Raw genomic sequence first — 20,608 nt, 5'->3', positions numbered from 1 at the left:
TATTTTAAAAAGATTGTCTAAGGATTTTCACACAAATTCCCAAAAGGCGAAAACTAATCGATAACATTCTTCGAAAGAAGTAAAATAAACAAAGGAATTCCCTAAATTAGAAAACTAATGTTTTAAGAAGTAGTGAAAATATCAGATCTGCAATCTCAAAGCAAAGCAAAGCAAAGTTTGTTGTTTACCCAGGGTGTCGGACTAAGCACGAAGCTTGTTTCCAGCCGGACCCTGCATGGAAGCCTTGCTCAAGGGCTATTCAGCGGTGATTCATGATCGATGTGATGAATTGGGGAATCGAACTAGGGACCTTCCGGTATCAAGGCCGCCCCTCTAACCACTAGGCCACCGTTGCCACTAATGCGTTGTGAGCTTGTAGATCCGTTACTTTCATTAGTTTGGGTCCCGGTCCAACATCTGATTTCTCGTTTGGGTCTTGAGCTAAAACGTTTTGGGAGCCACTGGACTAGGAACTTGTTGTGTTATCACATGAACTATGCAGAGCATTACTGCAGTTTTTTGGGGGTAGAAACCAGAGAAATGTTAATTTGACTTCTTGCATCATACCACACAGATATCATTCACCACTGACGTTGTTTTGACCTTGAATGCCAAACACTTTGTGTTCAAATATTGCACATAAGTTAACTATTATGTTGAAAAGAGAGAAAAATTCCTCTCGCACAATGAGTTCTTGTACGTATGTTTCATAAAGCAAAGCAACATTTCCTCTTTTCACCAATATCACAATTTGCACTTTATATTAAGACTTATCATTCATTGCATAACAATATGAATCATGATGCTTTTTCAGGTTGGAGAGGACTGCTCTTAAGTTATATTTAAATTAAATATAACAATACTAAAAAACTAACAATGTAAGCTACATGATAGACAGTCAGACCGGTCTCTGTAACACATTTTTGACAAATTGACACAAATGTTACACACATGACATGTATGGATTTGTTACACAAATCAATCTACCGTACTCTGATTCATTACCCCTGGCTACACTGTAAAAACCCAAGTGTTCATGTATTTTCTCTTGAGCATGTACAAATGGAACTAAATGAACCTTTAGTACAGCGTTTCCCAACCGCCATTCCGCTGCCCTTTAGTGTGCCGTCTGAGATGCCTTGGTGTTCCGTAAAAAAATGTCGAACATACATACACACACCGTATATCTAGGTGTGCCCTGGGATCTTATGGCTATGCCAAGGTGTGCCTTGGCACCAAAAAAAGGTTGGGAAACACTGCTTTAGTACACGCTCAGAATCACTGGTCCATTTCTGGTTCCGTCTCTGTGAGTAAAGGTATGTTGCCGTGTGCCGGTTGTGTAGAAGCAGCTGGTGGCTCAGAAGATCCACATCGAGGAGAACGAGGACAGGGACACCGGACTGGAGCAGAGACACTACAAAGAGGATGCCGACTGCATCATGGCCAAGGTCCCCCTGGGGGACCTGGACCTGTACGATGGCACCTACATCTCCCTGGAGAGCAAAGACATCAGGTCAGCATCTGACGTCTAACCCAGTGGTTCTCAAACTTTTTCATGTCAAGGACCCCTAAATTGACACTTATTAGCTTGCGGACCCCCATTTGAAAAAATAAGCCAGGGACCCCATAAGAGAAGATTTTTATGGCTCTAGCCGTAAAAACAGAATAATTTCAAGGACCCCCAGTTTGACATGCATTAGGCAATGGACCCCCATTTAATGGCATTTCTATCCCTGGGACCCCAATTTATATTGTAAATTCAATGTTAATTTAACTCTGAGAGTGTACAAATGGAACCAAATGGACCCTAACGGGTGAGAGTGTACAAATGGAACCAAATGGACCCTAACGGGTCCATTTGGTTCCATTTGTACACTCTCAGAGTTACACACCAATAAGGGTCCATTTTGTTCCTATCCATCATTTAGCTGGGGACCCCCTGGAACCCCCTCAAGTACCCCTGGGGGTCCCCGGACCTCACTTTGAGAACCAATGTTCTAACCGGCCTACCAGATATGTCTGTCTGTCTGTCTGTTATCTCTCTCTTTCTATCTCTCGATGTCCTTTGACTTCAAAGTCCTCCTTACCCACAAGCCCCTCGTGTTTGTAGTAATCGGGCGATTTGATATGCTAATAAAGTCTGATGGGTGAACAAACAGACCTCAAATATTGTATCCGTGTCATGCCATAAGTGTAACAAATTAATCGGATAACATGAACAACCATTTCAAGCACTGAGTGAGTACTGAGTGACTTAGTACTGCTATGATTCTATACAACAACATAGAACTATGTTCTACTAATTCTGTTTTTCTACTGAAACCGATTGGTTTCGGATTGTTTTACTGCCATGGCGGAGAAGCTTTATTTTACACTTTGGGCTATTCAAAAATAGCAGATATACTATGAAGTTGTAGATCTGCTGTTTTTGAAAAATCGTGAAAATGTGTGCAAATCTTTGAATTTATATATTTTTAAAGCAAACATTTTTTACTCAAATCGTTGCTTCTGGGGGTCCCTGGAACAACATATTTTGATGGGGGTCCACGGCCAAATACATATAATTTTGGGGGTCCTTGACATGAAAAAGATTGAGCACCACTGATATAGAAACATAGGTTTTTCAGAAAACTGTTGAGATTTAGGAGAATCGGCTTCAGGTCTCAATGGGTTAATGAAAGCAGATCGTCTCTGTCAGGTGGAAACCTCATATGTCCAGAACTGTTACTTTTCAAAAATGGTAAAAGTAGCAGATCTTCAAGCTCTGACCTCGAGCTTGCAGATCTGCTGCTTTTGATGCTTTTGTGTGACACTGTAGTATGATCAAGTAGGGCGTTAATTTACGGTATGTCATTGTTTTTTTTTTTTTACTGTAGTCCTGAAGAGTATGTGGATTCCCGGTCGCCCCTCCCCCCAGATCTGGAACGTCCTGACTGTTCCAAAGTGTTGGAACTGCCCTACAGCATCCACGCCTTCCAGCATCTCCGGGTGAGTAGAGGACAGCCTCTAGCCTCATTTATATGTTGTTGTTGTTGTTGTTGTTGTTGTTGGATAAAAATAATTATATCTCAAATGCAACCCGATCGCCAGAGGAAACGTTCTCATTGAACGTTTTTCAACGTTTCTCAAAATCCGTGCATAGACTACTGGAAAACCACAAATTCCGTGCATAGCCGCCTCGCATCTCCCCCATTGTGACTTAACCATTTCGGAGGCGCGCAGTCTCAAGGGAATTGTCGCCGTGTGAAGGACCACCGAGCGAGCTAAAGCGAGCGAGTTGCCGTCCTGAACATTGCGACATTCCCTTGAGCCTACTCAGCGCCGTTTGAGTTAGGTACCGATAGGCACAGAATCGTAAATTTTGTTGTGGGGACTGCTCTACTTCCTGGTTTTTCCGGGTTGCGACTGGTTACGCCCACCGTGGGACTCCCCGTACATATGCACGGAATTTGGGGGTTTCTAGGCGACTATGCACGGAATGACGTGCACAAATCCGTGCAATGTATACTAATTCTCTGGTGATCAGGCTGGTTGTTGTTGTTGTTGGATAAAAATTATTATATCTCAAATGTATACAGCACTTTTCTAAGTACCTAAAGACGCTTTACATGGAGGGGAGAAGAAAACGACAAAAGAAAATCAACTTTATTAGTTAAAAACATTAAGAAAAAAGTAAGACTAAGGCATAAGATAAAGTCAATAAAAGCAGATGAATGGTGATTAAGATGTGCAGTTAGCTGGGGAAAGCCATGTTGAAGAGGTGGGTTTTGAGAGGTTTTTGAAGGTTTGGAGGGTGGGGGATCCTCTGAGAGTATTGGGGAGTGCATTCCACAGGGTTGGGGCAGTAAAAGAGAAAACCCTGTCGCCCCAGGTACGGAGGTTGAGGAGGTTGAAGAGGTAGGGGGGGGGGGGGGGCAGATTGCTGCTATTTTCTGAGTATGGCGGAGGTTAGAATTTGTTTTTCAGAAATGAGTTACCACAGGCAACTGTCCCCCCCCCACACACACACACACACACACACACACACACACACACACACAGATACACAATGATATACTAACATTTGTTAAATACTAATTATTTGTTAAATAATGTGGACAGATCGACCTAGCGAGCAAGTTCAGTCAAATGCTGGATAGAAGTAATTTCATAGGGTATAATAATTCTCCCAGCTGTGGCTCATCCAGTAGCTAATGAGCTGTTTAATTCACACATTGTGGTTGGTGAGTCGCCCAGTATTGCAGTTAGTTTAGCCGTCATTCATTTCAAAGGAGAGATTATAGTCGTCTCGTCTTACTCCATTTTCTTTCCGCTTGTTTGTGTCTGTGATTAGGGTTGTCATGATCATGAGACTTTACTCGCCGATTCATAATTGCGATTTGTCCATGTACTTGTGTTTTTGGCATGAACGTAGGAACATATTATGAATCTAGATTTATGTTCGTCTTTTGGGCTTTGTGAACATGGCAAAAAGCAAGGTCTTATGCACACCTGATCAGCTCAAAAGACTGGTGCGTAGGCAGGGATCAGACTTATAGAATAAAATAACCCACACACTGTCTTCACTTGCACAATAAGGACAACTTTATTTAGGCAACATCTTTCTTTCAATAGACCTTCTTCAGGCATCTCAAAGGTTTAGTGAACTTAAAGAGATGGTTCACCCAACAGAAAACACTCTCTGTCTATTAGTCACCCCATGGAGACTTGAATTCATGGATATTGTTTTGTTTTTGTCGCATTCCTAAGCCAATAAGTTGGAACCGCTGCTGGTCATCAAATTATAGGCTTAGGAATGCGACAAAAACAAAAACATATCCATGAATTCAAGTCCCTATGGGGTGACTAATCGTTCAGCGAAAAAAAAATATTTTGGGGGTGAACTAGCCCTTTTTTAAATAGCACAGGGCAGATATTATGACAAATAACTTGCATATAGTATACACCGAAATCACGGACACTAGTGACCGGTACCAATAATGAAAATAATGTACTATGGCAAAAATAGTCAGTGCATTTAACCCATTGAGACCTGAAGCCGATTCTACATGTCTCCTAAATCTCAACAGTATTCTGAAAAACGTATGTTTCTATATCAGTGGTGCTCAATCTTTTTCATGTCAAGGACCCCCAAAATGATATCTATTTGGCCGCGGACCCCCATCAAAATATTTTGTTCCAGGGACCCCCAGAAGCAAAGATTTGAGTTAAAAAGGTTCGCTTTAAAAATATATATATTCAAAGATTTGCACACATTTTCACGATTTTTCAAAAATAGCAGATATACAAGCTCATAGCGCGGCACTTGGTGCCGCGCTATGAGCTTGTATATCTGCTATTTTTGAATAGCCCAAAGTGTAAAATAATGCTTTTTAGCTCAAATCTAAAAATGACACAGTTCCAGGTCTTAATGGGTTTATAATTTTAGCAAGTTTACGATTTCAGATTTACACGGACGAATGGAAACGTTCTGACGAATATGCAAAAAAATAACTGCAATCATCTTCAAATACTTGTGATCAGGAGATGACTGTGCCAGGCCTGTGTGTGATGGGTGCCCTGTGCTGTGTTGTGCAGGGTGTGCAGGAGAGGGTGAACCTTACCTCCCCACTGCTCTCTAAAGAGGACCCCATCTTCAGCTCGCTGTCGCACAAGCTGGGCCGCAGCATGGACGAGGTGGGCCACCGCATACACCAGGCGCTACTCAGGGTGAGAAAGAACTGTTTTCTACAACATTGGTTCTCAAAGTGGGGTCCGGGGACCCCCAGGGGTACTTGAGGGGGTTCCAGGGGGTCCCCAGCTAAATGATGGGTAGGAACCAAATGGACCCTTATGGGTCTGTAACTCTGAGAGTGTACAAATGGAACCAAATGGACCCGTTATTGTACACTCTCAGAGTTAAATGAACATTGATTTTACAATATGAATTGGGGTCCCAGAGATAGAGATGCCATTAAATGGGGTCCGCAGCCTAATGCATGTCAAACTGGGGGTCCTTGAAATTAAAATGGTTGAGAATCACTGCTAGAGCCGTAAAAAATCTTCTCTTATGGGGGTCCCTGGCTTATCTTTTCAAATGGGGGTCCACGGGCTAATAAGTGTGAAATTGGGGGTCCTTGACATGAAAAAGTTTGAGAATCACTGTTCTACAAGCATCCACATGTTTTCACCTAAAAAAATCGTTGTGTTCATATTTTTTAGACATAATGGGGTCCATTTCTGCTTTTGGACTTTTGGGACTCCTTTTACGCTTGACCCATTAAGACCTGAGGCCGTGGACCCCCCCATCTCAAAATATTTAGTTCCAGGGACCCCCAGATCGAAGCAAAGATTTGAGTTACAAATGTTCACGATAAAAAAAAAAGAATAGCAGATCTACGAGTGCCGCGCTATGAGCTTGTAGATCTGCTATTTTTGAATAGCCAAAGAAATCTAAAATGACACACAGATGTGTCCCCGGTCTTAATGGGTTAATGGCTTCCCAGAGTTGTATAAATCAGTAGTTCTCAAACCTTTTGGTGCCGAGGACCCTCAAATTGATATATATTTGGCCGCAGACCCCCATCTGAGAGGATTTGTTGAAATAATCGGAAATTATTCAATTTCTTCCAAGGTCTTTTGAAAATGTTGAAAAATAGCAGATGTGCAAGTTCGAGCTTGTAGATCTACTATTTTTTAATAGCCAAAAAGTCAAAATGGATAGTGTGATTGTGATGCTGTATTAACACATTTTTGCTAAGAACCCCCTGGAACCCCACTTTGAGAACCACTGGTATAAACAAAAAAAACGCTTAATTTATACTCCATCGTGTGACTGAAACGCGACTTTTGTCGCTTGCCAAAAGGAACAGATCTACAAGTACATTACCCCATGTTGGCTCCTTGAGTACTTGAGTTTATGTTTCTGTTTAAATGTAAACGCTGTTGGAAACTAATTGCAATGTAGTGGGAAAAAATAAAGTTGTTGAATTGTGCTCCTAAATTAACCCATTAAGACCTGGAACTGTGTCATTTTTAGATTTGAGCTAAAAAGCATTATTTTACACTTTGGGCTATTCAAAAATAGCAGATCTACAAGCTCATAGCGTGGCACCAAGTGCCGCGCTATGAGCTTGTAGATCTGCTATTTTTGAATATTTTTTTGGATTGTGAAAATGTGTGCAAATCTTTGAATATATATATATTTTTAAAGCGAACCGTTTTTAACTCAAATCTTTGCTTCTGGGGGTCCCTGGAACAAAATATTTTGATGGGGGTCCGCGGCCAAATACATATAATTTTGGGGGTCCTTGACATGAAAAAGATTGAGCACCACTGATATAGAAACATACGTTTTTCAGAATACTGTTGAGAATTAGGAGACATGTAGAATCGGCTTCAGGTCTCCAATGGGTTAAATCCCCCGTCATGGATATGTTTTCCTGAAAACCAGAAGTGGATGTGAGGCTATACTTCCTCTGAGAAGTGGAACTTGAATCTGCACACTGATAAAGAAACCAGACATTCTGGTATTGCGGAACAATGATCTCCTGACCAAAGGTCTGTGCAACAAACGCAGGCGGCAGCGAGCCATAAACGCACATCTAAAGATCTAGAAGATGGTTGCTACGTCATTACCATCAGTATACCTATTATAGCATAGCGTTGATGTCGTGGCAGAAACCTCTTATCTCCATATTCAAACCGTTTGTGTTTTTTTTTGTTCAAATGAACGCCCTACTTATTCATACTACAGCGTCACACACAAGCATCAAAAGTAGCAGATCTACAAGCTCGAAACGCGACGCGTTTCGAGCTTGTAGATCTGCTGCTTTTGATATTTTTGAATTTGAATTCCGAAAGGTAACAGTTTTTCAATTCAAATGTAAAATAGCCGATCTACAAGCTCAAAACGCAAGGCGACGCGTTTTTAGCGTGTAGATCGGCTATTTTTGCTACTTTTCTGTGACACTGTGTAGTATGATCAGGTAGATAAGATCTTTCTGTTGGACAGCAGCGGTATGCGAGTTGTCCTGGCTGAACTGAAACGTTGACAACAGTCAGCGTTAGACTGATTATCGCATTTTGCACTTTTAGAACTGGGTTAAGAGCACTTTATTATTTCCAAAGGATGGACGTCTCATTCGGTCCTGTCCCTTTCTGAGACGGCGGTATTTGATGACATTGTTTTAATGGTAGGATAACACAATAAGGTTTGTTTCCATCGTGGTCCTGTGTATTCAATTCATCATGACGTATAAAGACATACAAGGGATCATCAATACTAGAAGTAGGGGTGTCAGAAAAAAATTGATTTGAATACGAATCGCGATTATACTGTTGGACGATTCAGAATCGATTCTCATTTTCAAAAAATCTTTTTCTTTTTTTTTTTTTCAAATTATATATTTTTTTATCTGGATTTACCTGTGTGTGTTTAGTTGATAAAACCTTTATAATTACGGTATAAAAGCTACGTAAATGTACTCTGCTCTCATGCCAGCAGGCTGGAGTAGATCCTGAAATCCTATGTTTTGAATGGAGAATCGTTTTGAATGGACAATTTTTTGAATGGAGAATCGTTTTGAATGGACAATCGTTTTGAATGGAGAATCGTTTTGAATGGACACTTTTTTGAATGGAGAATCGTTTTGAATGGACAAACAGGGGGGAAAAAAATTGAATCGAGAATCGTTTGTTTGAAAAAATGTGAATCACGACCCCAAGAATCGGAATGGAATCGTGAGATAGCAGAAGATTCACAGCCCTATCTAGAAGCGGTAAAGGTATATTTACAGGAAAAAACTGTCAGGGGTCATTTCTTTTGGCAAGCTATAAGACTTTTGACACATTTATGATACAAATGTGTCTGTATTCACTTTATCTAACAATTTATATAAACCTTGCGTCTGTTCTCCCTTTTCGTGTGTGTGTGTGTGTGTGTGTGTGTGTGTGTGTGTGTGTGTGTGTGTGTGTGTGTGTGTGTGTGTGTGTGTGTGTGTGTGTGTGTGTGTGTGTGTGTGTGTGTGTGTGTGTGTGTGTGTGTGTGTGTGTGTGTGTGTGTGTGTGTGTGTGTGTGTGTGTGTGTGTTCCAGAACTCTACGTCCTGGGTGCTCTACAACCTGGCCTCGTTCTACTGGCGGATGAAGAATGAGCCACGCAAGGCGGTGGACTGTGTGGTTCGAGCCCTTCATTTCTCCCCCAGGTACCACAATGCTCTGGAATACTTTGTCTTGTGTGAGACCAGACCACACGTTGTGTTCCCTAGTGTCTTTAACCACTTAACACCTGCAATACATAACATATTTTGGTCAATAAAACGTCATATTTATGTGAAGCAGAGGTTGCCACACTTACACCTGGCCACCATTCGATGGTGGAAATGTACCCATTCCTAAAAAAAAAAACTACAAAAAGCTGTTAACAGCGAATTGAAAGCCATAGTGCAAAACCATGGGACGTGTGAGTTTGAAATGGAACTTTAAGTTTAGCATGCAGGCTACAGAAAAGGAATTATCATATGCAAGGCCTGAATTGAATCAATATAAGAAATAACAGGACAGCAATATCAAATATCCCCATTATGCAATACATTTAGTTAAACGTTTAACCCATTAAGAACTGGAACTGTGTCATTTTTAGATTTGAGCTAAAAAGCATTATGTTACACTTTGGACTATTCAAAAATATCAGATCTACAAGCTCATAGCGCGGCACCGAGTGCAAATCTTTGTGTGCAAAAAAAAACATGTGAAAATGTGTGCAAATCTTTGAATATATAGATTTTTAAAGCGAACATTTTTAACTAAAATCTTTGTTTCTGGGGGGTCCCTGGAACAAAATATTTTGATGGGGGTCCGCGGCCAAATACATATAGTTTTGGGGGTCCTTGACATGAAAAAGATTGAGCACCACTGATATAGAAACATACGTTTTTCAGAAAACTGTTGAGATTTAGGAGACACGTAGAATCGGCTTCAGGTCTTAAAGGGCTAATCGGATATTTAAATTATAATGCCTATAATGCCATGCCCAAAGTGTGTGTGTGTGTGTGTGTGTGTGTTTCTGTGTGTCATGCTCAAAATGGGGGTGCCAGGTTGAAAGTGGTTAACGTGTATGTGACTCTATTTGTGGGGACATCCAAATGTCCCCACAAATATAGTAGAATTTGAGAAATAGATGGAAAAAAATGTTTATGGTTAAAAATCTCATTTTTGGAGATGTTTATAATCGGAAAAAGATTCAGTTTAAGATTAGACATTTAGAAATGAGTTTTAGGGATTATAGATAGAGTTATGCCTGATTTACACGTAGTTGCGCGCTTATGGTGCTTCGAAAAATAGCTGTTGTGGGCTTGTAGATCGGCTGCTGTAGATCGGCTGCTGTAGATCAGCCGAAAAGGCTTATGGTTAATATGGGAAAAATGTATAAAAAATGGCATTCATGAAATATCACTGTCCTAAAATGTTGATGTCCTCACAAGTTTAGTAATGCAAACCTTTGTGTGTGTTTGTGTGTGTCCAACGCAGACAGCACAAGGACGTGGCCCTGGTCAACATGGCCAACATCCTGCACCGCGCCCACTTCTCGGCGGACGCCGCCATCCTGGCCCACGCTGCCTTGGACCTGACCTCAGATCTGTTCACCAGCCACTACACACTGGCTAACATTTATGCTGTAAGTAGACTTAACCCATTAAAGCCGCCACGTGCCAGTCGTGTAGATCTACGCCAACTGGTCTTTTTTTTGAAAAAAAGTTCACATTGCACTTTTTTCAATTTTCGATACGACACATTTCATTGTAGCACCACCGGAAACGGAATTATCCGGGATCCGGTTTTGTCAATCCCATGGGCCTCCATTCTAAAGCGGACACAAAAACGCAATTTTCTCGTTTGTAGTCTTTCTCCTCGCTGATCACTGTTTAACATAAACCGTTCTAACTACAAGATGGCGGCTCGGTTTTTCAAACGGATTTCACTGCTCGACGCAGACCGATCGTGGCTGTGTTTACAAACACTTTAATGATCGATCTTAAGGAATTTAACGAGGTCTGTGGCGACATGAAAAAAACAACAATAAAACGCTGGCACTGGTGAGTACATTATGAGATTAAACGCTGGCATGGAATGTGTTAAGACCTGAAGCCGATTCTACGAATGTCTTCTAAATCCCAACAGTATTCTGAAAAAACGTACGTTTCTATATCGGAGGTTCTCAAACTTTTTCATTTCAAGGACCCCCCAAAATGATATGTATTTGGCCGCCAACACCCATCACAAAAGATGTTGTTCCAGAGACCCCCCAGAAGCAAAGATTTGAGTTAAAAATCTTCGCTTTAAAATAATTTATATATTCAAAGATCTGCACACATTTTCAAGATTTTTCAAAAATAGCAGATCTACAAGCTCATAGCGCGGCACTCGGTGCCGCGCTATGAGCTTGTAGATCTGCTATTTTTAAATAGCTTAAGTGTAAAATAATGCTTTTTTAAGCTCAAATCAATCAGCGTCACATGTCTTTCTGCTATAGTGATGGTGTGTGTGTCTCCACGTGGCCTGCAGTGTTCTGGACTGTTCCTATTTATAATACATCCTCATCCATCAGTGGCATTGACACATTCAGTTTAAATAATTCAGCACTTTTTTCCACATCTACTTATTGTACTGTCATTCCACCATCATCCCAACTTGCTGAGCTTTGCGTTTCTCTGACTAGCATTAGACACGTTTCTGGTATAATACGGACTATGCGTGGTTGCAATTGTCTGCCGTCCTATCCTATACCTATCCTATCCTTCCTACTAATATAAAAGTGTGTGTGTGTGTGTGTGTGTGTGTTTGGACTGCAAACCAGTTAAGTTGCCTCCAGACTCTAATTCAATTTAAATCCTTTAATAATATATACTAGACCATACCCGTCGGCGCAGCGCATCCGTGGGGGGATATGCGCACATGATCTGGCAACCCGGGAGGCAGTTCGTCCCATAGCTGGGCAGGCCCGTAACCATGGCGACAGTGTTTGACAGAAAAACGCTAATAAGAAGCTGAGATTTGATGAAATTGAAAAACGGGCTTCACAGTTGCGTTCAGATGGTAATGGTCAATGGCTGTGTGCAAAATCAGAGCAATTGGTCCAGCCAGTGAGGAGAACCGGGTAGCTTCACTCACGTACTCACCACCACTACAGAGGTTACTAGAATTATAGTAGGACTAGACCATACCCGGTCGGCGCAGCCGTGGGGGGATATACGCACATGATCTGGCAACCCGGGAGGCAGTTGGTCCCATAGCTGGGCAGCCGCAGCTATGGGACGACATTCTTTGACACAAAAACGCTAATAAGAAGCTGAGATTTGATGAAATTGAAAAACGGGCTTCACAGTTAAGTTCAGATGGTAATGGTCAATGGCTGTGTGCAAAATCAGAGCAATTGGTCCAGCCAGTGGGGAGAACCGGGTAGCTTCACCACCACCACCACTACAAACGCACGCACAGAGGTTACTAGAATTATAGTAGGATATCCTACTGTGTATACTTTTTTTTTTTTTTTTTTTTACTTGTTTGTATTGTCCTTTGTGTTAATAAACAATAAGATACCAGGGTTGTGGGTCTTTCGGAGCGGGAACTTTGGGGGGATGGGAGGGGTAACATACATTCACTGTTTTTGTATGCCTTTTGTTATTGACCTGTATGTGAAAATATGAAATAAAAAAGTTGCCTCCAGACTCGCCACAAATATCGCTCGGTGGTCAAACTTTTGCACAGCGCTAGGTTCTTCCGGTTTCGCGTCAGCAAGGTCCTTTGACTTGTATCCGTCAAACAGTGATTATAATTTCCCCCATATTCATGTATGAACTGTCTCTTCCTATATAGCCTCAATTTACAACTCGGAAGCTGGCCCCTTGGTTCTACTGTACAACATGCTGTGTTTCTGTGTCTTAAGTGTCTAACAACTGGGTTGTGTGTGTGTGTGTGCAGATGCTGGGTGAGTACAACCACTCGGTGCTGTGCTATGAGCAGGCTCTGCAGGCCCAGCCCGGCCTGGAGCAGGCCCTCAGGAGGAAGCACGCCGTGCTCTGTCAGCAGAAGCTGGAGCAACGCCTGGAGGCCCAACACAGGTACCGTGGGGACTAGGGAGACTGTGGTTCTCAAACATATAACAAGGACCCCCTAGTTCAGTGGGTCTCAAACTTTTTCGTGTCAAGGACCCCCAAATTGACACCCGCGGACCCCCATTTGAAAATATATGCCTCAGGGACCCCCATAAGAGAAGATTATTTCTGTTACGGCTCTAGCAGTGATTCTCAACCATTTTAATTTCAAGGACCCCAGTTTGACATGCATTAGGCTACGGACCCCCATTTATTGCCATTTGTATCTCTGGGACCCCAATTCATATTGTAATATCAATGTTAATTTAACTCTGAGAGTGTAGAAATGGAACCAAATGGACCCGTCAGGGTTGGTACATTTGTACACTCTCAGAGTTACAGACCCATAAGGGTCCATTTGGTTCCTAACTATCCATCATTTAGCTGGGTACCCCCTGGAACTCCCTCAAGTACCCCTGGGGGTCCCCGGACCCCACTTTGAGAACCACTGCCCTAGTTGATAAGAATTTGGCTGCTGACCCCCATCGTCTCAAAAATGTTTTGTCCCAGGGACCTCCAGAAGCAAAGATTTGAGTTAAAAATATATATTATACAGTATATATTCAAAGATTTGCACACTCATGTTCACGATTTTTCAAATATAAAAAGTTATCTTTTTGACTGCTGAACAAATATTTTAAGATATTTCTAAATGCCTGTTTTGAGTTCAGATGACTGTTGTACTTTATCAGGCACGGCCATTCAAAGGACTGCATTTATTGACTTAACCCATTGAGACCTGAAGCCGATTCTACATGTCTCCTAAATCTCAACAGTATTCTGAAAAACGTATGTTTCTATATCAGTGGTGCTCAAACCTTTTCATGTCAAGGACCCCCAAAATGATGTGTATTTGGCATGTATTATATGTATTGGTATCTGCGAGGGCGCGCAGACCCCCATCAAAATATGTTGTTCCAGGGACCCCCCCAGAAGCAAAGATTTGAGTTAAAAATATTCGCTTTAAAGATATATATATATATTCAAAGATTTTCACACATTTTCACGATTTTTCAAAAATAGCAGATCTACAAGCTCGTAGCGCGGCACTCGGTGCCGCGCTACGAGCTTTAGTCCGGGAGCCAAAGGGTGATTTTTGGCTGAACGTGGTTTCGTCGGTAAAAGTTTTTTTCTCAACTGATTCTTGCTGCTGGGGGTCCCCTCTTAAGGATTCAAGAGGGTGCCCAGTGAAATCCCTTGGGCATTTTTTATTATTAACCCCTTAATGCCCAAAACACTAAAAATTCACCCAAAATAGACTTCTATGGTATTTCATGCAAAATACTTGATCTAAATGCTTAAATTTGGTTTCTACAGTGTGTATCCATGTAAGTGGATGTGTACAGTGCATTAGATTTAATATTTATGCATGTTTTAATATTAACCCCTTCCTGCCCAGAACAACATCATCTTTAAACTGTGATATTGTACATGCACATAAATCAAATCAAATAAAATGCATTAGAACTGCTTTCAATAGTGGAACTTGTTTCCTTTTGGATGAATGCACATTAACCCTTTCAGGCCTTCCATATTGAGCATCCTGCACAAAAATATCTACAGAACATATTCCCCTGGGGGGGAAAAAGAAAAGAAAAAAACATTAAAAAAAAATATATATATATATATATTCCCCCAGCCCTAAGCCACCACTGCCTCAACTTATCCGCCCCAATAACCGCGCGAGCCACCTTCCGGATAACCTTGTCATTGGACAACCCGAGTAATGTGATGTGACAATAAAGTTTGATTCTGATTCTGAGTCGGAAGGCTCGGCGGGCCTGGGCTGCAGAGACAACCGAGCGGAGCTGCAAGAGGCAGATGCCGCCATCGGAATTGCTTGAGTAGAGGATCCCGTTGCTAGACGATTGATGCAAGCGGAACCACTCCCTCACTCTGACCCGGATAGCCTTGTCTACATCCCTCAAGGGTGTGGGGGCGGTGCCTATGTGATCCGCGGCGTAAAGAACCCTCGGTAGGGCAAAGCGGTTCAACAGATCAAACTTCATTCGGGGATCGAGGGGTGCCCTGCCGATCCTGTCACTCCACGCGGAGATCGAGGCTTCGCAGGCCGGAGCCGAAAAACCGTCAAGCGGGCTCACTCTGAGGCCGAGATATTTCTCGTAACCAGCAGGATCGATCAGGTGCAACCGCTCACCGTCAAAGGCCCAATCGGTGTTAACATTGTAGGTGAGCCGGCCGCCCTTCTTTTCGATAAAGAACCCATGACACTTACTGGCGTTAACCCGCATGCCGGTAAGTTGTCAGAAAGCCCCCAGAATGTTCAAGTTTCTCCGCATGCCTTCCCTTGAGTCACTAAACAATGCTAGATCGTCAGCAAACGCCATCGCCACCACGGAGACATCCCCGAAGGAGAATCCCCGCCCCTCCAACACCGCCCGGAGGTGTTGATGCGAGACCGTATCGAACGCTTTTTGGAAATCGATGAACACCACGCCCAAAGGTTTGCCCTGCCCCTTACTGTGCTTTAACGCTGACTTGAGTAACATCAAGTTCTCCGAGCAGCCAGACGAGGGAATGAACCCCCGCTGTCGAGGGTGTAAGGGGCAGGCGGCTCTCATTCGCCCGTCGAGGATACGGGAAAAGAGACCGATAATCACCGAGGCGATGGTAATGGGCCTCCAGTTGCCAAGTAGGACTAGCTTGGCGGGGTCATCACTTTTAGGGATAAGCGTCGTACGGCACCGCTTCAGGCACTGGGGGACATAGCCAGCGACCAACCACGATGAGTAGATGTGCGCGAGTTGCGAGCCGTCAGGGTCCCATAGTAGCAACTCAGAACGAGTGATACCGTCGGGACTGGCCGCTTTGCCATTCTGCATGCGCTGGAGACAAGAGTGAACCTCTTCACCCGAGATCAAATCGCCGAGGACAGTATTGTCAGCCCCACCGAAGGAACGGAAATGGCCCAGTCCAAGAAACGGTCGCTCTAGCCCCCAAGCATTTTGGTAGAAACGATGTATTCCATGCATGGGTATCGGACACCCGATAACATTGTCCCCGTCTAGGACAGTTTTGGCTAACCGCTTCCTATCACAGTGGTACAGCCGCCTCAGAAACACCCGGCGGTGAAACATTTGCAGGCAACTGCCCCTTCTGCCAGGCACTTCTCCACTTATCTACTAATTAGCCAGTTAGCGTTGGCTTCAATGGATCGCACCGAACACTCTTCAATCTTCAAAAAGAGGTCGGAGTCTTCCCCCAGTCTGACCCCATCAATACCCGCGTCTTCTACAAGACGTCGAAGCGCCTGTTTCATCAACGCGGGCTGTAACAGAATCGTGTCAGGACGAGTGTTTCATCATCCAGCACGACTGGGGGACGACCGCCTCTTGCACGGTCAGCCTTTTCAAGGCTACAAGCCTTACCCCTCACCTGCTCCTCCGTCCTCCCCCGCCCCAGGTCTTTAGCCACGGACTTCCACGACCAGGTATCTCTGGGACGGTTCATAAGAACTCGTAGCTCGTTGACCTCCTCCACGGTCCAACGCCGGTGCTTACGCCCCCGAACCTGCTGTCTCCCACGTCCCGGGTTCTCGCTTGGCATGTTCAGTTCTTTGTGTCTGCTTAGCATGTGATTGGTCCGGCCGGCACGTGAGAGGGCCCTGAACGAACAGAGCCCACAGGAAAAGTTAACCAACGCCCGGCGCTGGTCCACGATAACCGGTTTGCACCGGGCAAAGTGGCACCGCACCGCACGCGGGTTAGAGCTCTCCCAGGTATCATTTACTGGATTTGTACCTTACCGTCAAATCATGGTGTCTGGACGCAAAAAGCGGAACCAGTGAAAGGACACCGACGATAGGTACGCCACAAAGAACACACAGCCTATCAAACGGGATACGGATAGACAGGACACGGGGGAGTTGACCGGAGCCGGCCGCGGAATCTCGGAGGTATAGTCTCCCGGCGGCGTGCACTGCGACGGTCACCACTTCCTCCTTTGCCCCCTAGCCAGGTCGACGGCATGTTACAGGGGATCGGCGCCCGTGGCCCGGTACGCAGCTGTTTGGTCGGTCGCCGGAGTACGCGACGCAAGCAGGGTTTGAGAAACGGAGTCTCCGGAGCGCGCCTTTGCGCCCCCGCCGCATACGGATCTCCTCGCCGAGCCGTGTGATGGGGCTTGAGGCGAGGCCGACAGCGGGGGCCCTCAGGCGGTCCGTGGCAGGACAACTAGGTCAGACTGTGTGTCTCGGTCTCGCTAGGCCGGGGTCGGCCGCGGAGGAGTGCGGAGGACAGGCCACGAGGCCTCTCCGCACGTGGTCCCTCCGCGCCTGGTCGGGCCCGCAGGCTGCAAGCAGCGTCTGTTGACGGGCATCTTCCACCAGCATGCGACCCAGTGAAGTTTGGATGGGAAAAAGACATAACTAACAGGTCACTGAGCCCAACCACTCTACCTGAAGGTTGCAAACCTGCCCCAGACTACATTTTGCAAATGATTAAATGTGGCTGTAAAACTGACAACCCATGCAATTACAAAAAATGCAGCTGCAGAGTACATGGTTTGCCATGCACATTGTCCTGTCACTGTTATGTTGTAGGATGCTCAAGACAGTTTTAGATAGGATTCTTTCCTTTTTCTTTTATAAATTCCTTTAAACTTGGTTCTTGTCTCCGTCTCTGATTCTGGTGTCTCAGGAAAATGTGGTTAGTTGGTATCATTGGACCTTAATATGGGATATGCTGTATATGACCACTTCCACATAAACATTATTAATTTCTTATACAGCTAATTTGAAGCATTTGAATTGATTTACTGTGCATAAATCACATGTCATAAATCAACATTTTTAATGGATTTTGGTGCTTCGGGTGTGAAGGAGTTAATATCTATGAAATGTTCTAATGTGAAATCAAAAAACAAAATTTTACACATCCACGTTCATTGATAAACACTGTAGAAATCAAATTTTATGCGCTAAATCAATATTTTTGCATAAAATGCCATAAAAAACGTTTTTTTTTGTTTTGGGCATTTAAGGGTTAATGACGGTTGGCCTCAAAGGGTTAATATGCATTCATCCAAAAGGAAACATGACCAGGTCCACTATTAGACTTAGTAGAAAGCAGATCTGATGCATTTGATTTGATTTCTGTACATGTTCTATTTCACAATATCACAGTTTAAAGATTAAGTTGTTCTGGGAATGAAGGGGTTAATATTTAAAAGTTTACAAATATTAAATCTAATGCACTGTACACATCCACTTACATGGATACACACTGTAGAAAGCAACTTTTAAGCAATTAGATCAAGTATTTTGCATGAAATACTATAGAAGTCTATTTTGGGTGAATTTTTAGTGTTTTGGGCATTAAGGGGTTAATAATAAAAAATGCTCAAGGGATTTCACCGGGCACCCTCTTGAATCCTTAAGAGGGGACCCCCAGCAGCAAGAATCAGTTGAGAAAAAAACTTTTACCGACGAAACCACGTTCAGCCCCATGACTCCCGGACTACTTGTAGATCTGCTATTTTTGAATAGGCCAAAGTGTAAAATAATGCTTTTTAGCTCAAATTTAAAAAATGACACAGTTCCAGGTCTTAATGGGTTAAATGATTTGAAAGAAATCAGCACACACACACGGGGGACGTGACACGCTTTTCTAATCTCACTTCCCATGTTCTATCACGACAAACTGACAAACAGTGAGTCATAAGGCCTTTTACACACAGCCTGGTCGTCACGCTGGTCGCTCTGTGTTAGAGGCTACGGACATGGAACGGGGGGGGGGGGGGGGGCGGGCACTCTTTGACTCATTGTTGTAACCATATTAAGTCGTCAGCGCCCAGACCAATTGACGTCGTCTGTGTAAAAGAGGACAGACAGACAGACAGACAGACAGACAGACAGACACCCGCTGGGTGGGAGAGAGGGACGGCGGCGTGACTACTAGAGTCACGATCGTGACATTTTAGTCGCCGATTGATTGGTTAATTGTCATACAAGTAATTGTGGTTAATCAAAATAAATGATTTCTGGAACGCATCTGTGTCATTTTTTTGATTTGAGCTGAAAAGCATTATTTCACACTTTGGGCTATTCAAAAATAGCAGAACTACAAGCTCATAGCGCGGCACCGAGTGCCGCGCTATGAGCTTGTAGATCTGCTATTTTTGAAAAATCGTGAAAATGTGTGTGCACATTTTTAATATATATATTATTTTAAAGCGATTTTTTCTTTTTTTTTACCAAAATCTTTGCTTCTGGGGGGTCCCTGGAACAACATTTTTTGAGATCGGTGGCTAAATACATATAATTTTGGGGGTCCCTGACATGAGAAAGTTTGAGAACCACTGCCTTACAGCACTGGTGAATTAATTAAAATAGATTGACAAAGTAACTGTTGCTTCGTCCGCTCACTCACGGCTCACACAGGTCACTGCAGCGCACGCTCAACGAGCTGAAGGAGTACCAGAAGCAACACGACCACTACCTACGGCAGCAGGAGGCTCTGGACAAACACAAGCTGCTCCAGGAGGAGCAGATCCTACGCAACATCATCCACGAGACACAGATGGCCAAGGAGGCGCAGCTGGGTGAGAGAGAGAGAGAGAGAGAGAGACACACTGTGAATTCAACCGCGCCGCTCACCGTTATCATCGCCGATGAGAAACCGAGCAGGTTCGGTCTTTGGGCCGACTGGTAGTAGCCTGGTAAATAGGGGTGTGCCGATACACTAATTTCACGAAACGATACGATACGATATTTGGCTCACAACTTCGATACGATTTCGATACAATACGATACGCACTTTTTTTATTATGAAAATAAATGGGGGAGAAAAAAAGGAAATGCAAACAAATAATTCTGTTTTTGCATTATTCAGACATGCAAACTTGTAGCTTTTCAGCCGTTTTGAATTCAAATAGGGCAATAGTGTGACACCTGACCCAAAAAAAAACAACATGTCACCCTTTTCACCTCGGGGCTGTTTGCATGCCTGATTATTTTGACTAGAAGCTCGCCCCCGCTACGCGGGGGCTCGCGTGTAGCCCGCGGCCACGCCCACGTTGCGCCCGCGGCCACTTGGCAACTCATATAAGTGGCGTAGCGTCATGAGGGTCAGTGGGGCCGTGGCTCGGTCAGTGAAGACCCTGTAGTGCGGATGATATGTGGCATAGAGGGGCAGATTGTAAATCCCCAGAGGAAACATCCGTGGGCTACCATTGGTTCAGCGATGTGTGCGGTCGCCCTGCGGCCCCTCCTCCTCCACCAATGTGCAGTATTGAGAGCCCTGACGTCACAACAATTGGAGCGATGGGCACTGCACTGTGGTTGGTTAGGGTACACCTAGGGCCCAGGTAGAAGCCAGTTAAAGCCTGCATGGGCAAACCCAGTTAGGACCCGCCTTGGTCCCACATAAACATGGCTAGTTGGGGCCCACCTAAGGGCCAGGTAGAAGCTACTTATAGCCTGCATGGGCATCGCAGTTGGGACTGAAGTGGATGCCG

At 43.9% G+C, this 20,608-nt stretch overlaps 1 protein-coding gene across 3 annotated transcripts in view; it reads left to right on the top strand.

The window, feature by feature from the left end:
- The window catches only part of ttc17 (tetratricopeptide repeat domain 17), a 60,815-nt gene that overhangs the window by 3,318 nt on the left and 36,889 nt on the right, over nucleotides 1–20,608 (top strand). The window contains exons 3-9 of one of the 3 annotated variants that reach the window (XM_084061246.1): nucleotides 1,344–1,513; nucleotides 2,877–2,988; nucleotides 5,587–5,709; nucleotides 9,075–9,184; nucleotides 10,509–10,656; nucleotides 12,960–13,099; nucleotides 19,533–19,693. In XM_084061246.1, the coding sequence (XP_083917372.1) occupies nucleotides 1,344–1,513; nucleotides 2,877–2,988; nucleotides 5,587–5,709; nucleotides 9,075–9,184; nucleotides 10,509–10,656; nucleotides 12,960–13,099; nucleotides 19,533–19,693 (964 nt within the window). Of the gene's footprint in view, nucleotides 1–1,343; nucleotides 1,514–2,876; nucleotides 2,989–5,523; nucleotides 5,710–9,074; nucleotides 9,185–10,508; nucleotides 10,657–12,959; nucleotides 13,100–19,532; nucleotides 19,694–20,608 lie in introns of all 3 variants that reach the window. The other 2 variants (XM_084061245.1, XM_084061244.1) reach the window with 2 other exon arrangements.

The sequence above is a fragment of the Gymnoscopelus microlampas genome (genome assembly GCF_963454915.1).
Source record: "Gymnoscopelus microlampas genome assembly, chromosome: 1".
Taxonomy (NCBI): Eukaryota; Metazoa; Chordata; class Actinopteri; order Myctophiformes; family Myctophidae; genus Gymnoscopelus; species Gymnoscopelus microlampas.
Note: the sequence above shows the minus strand (reverse complement) of the source record. Positions and strands in the feature narration are given on the sequence as shown.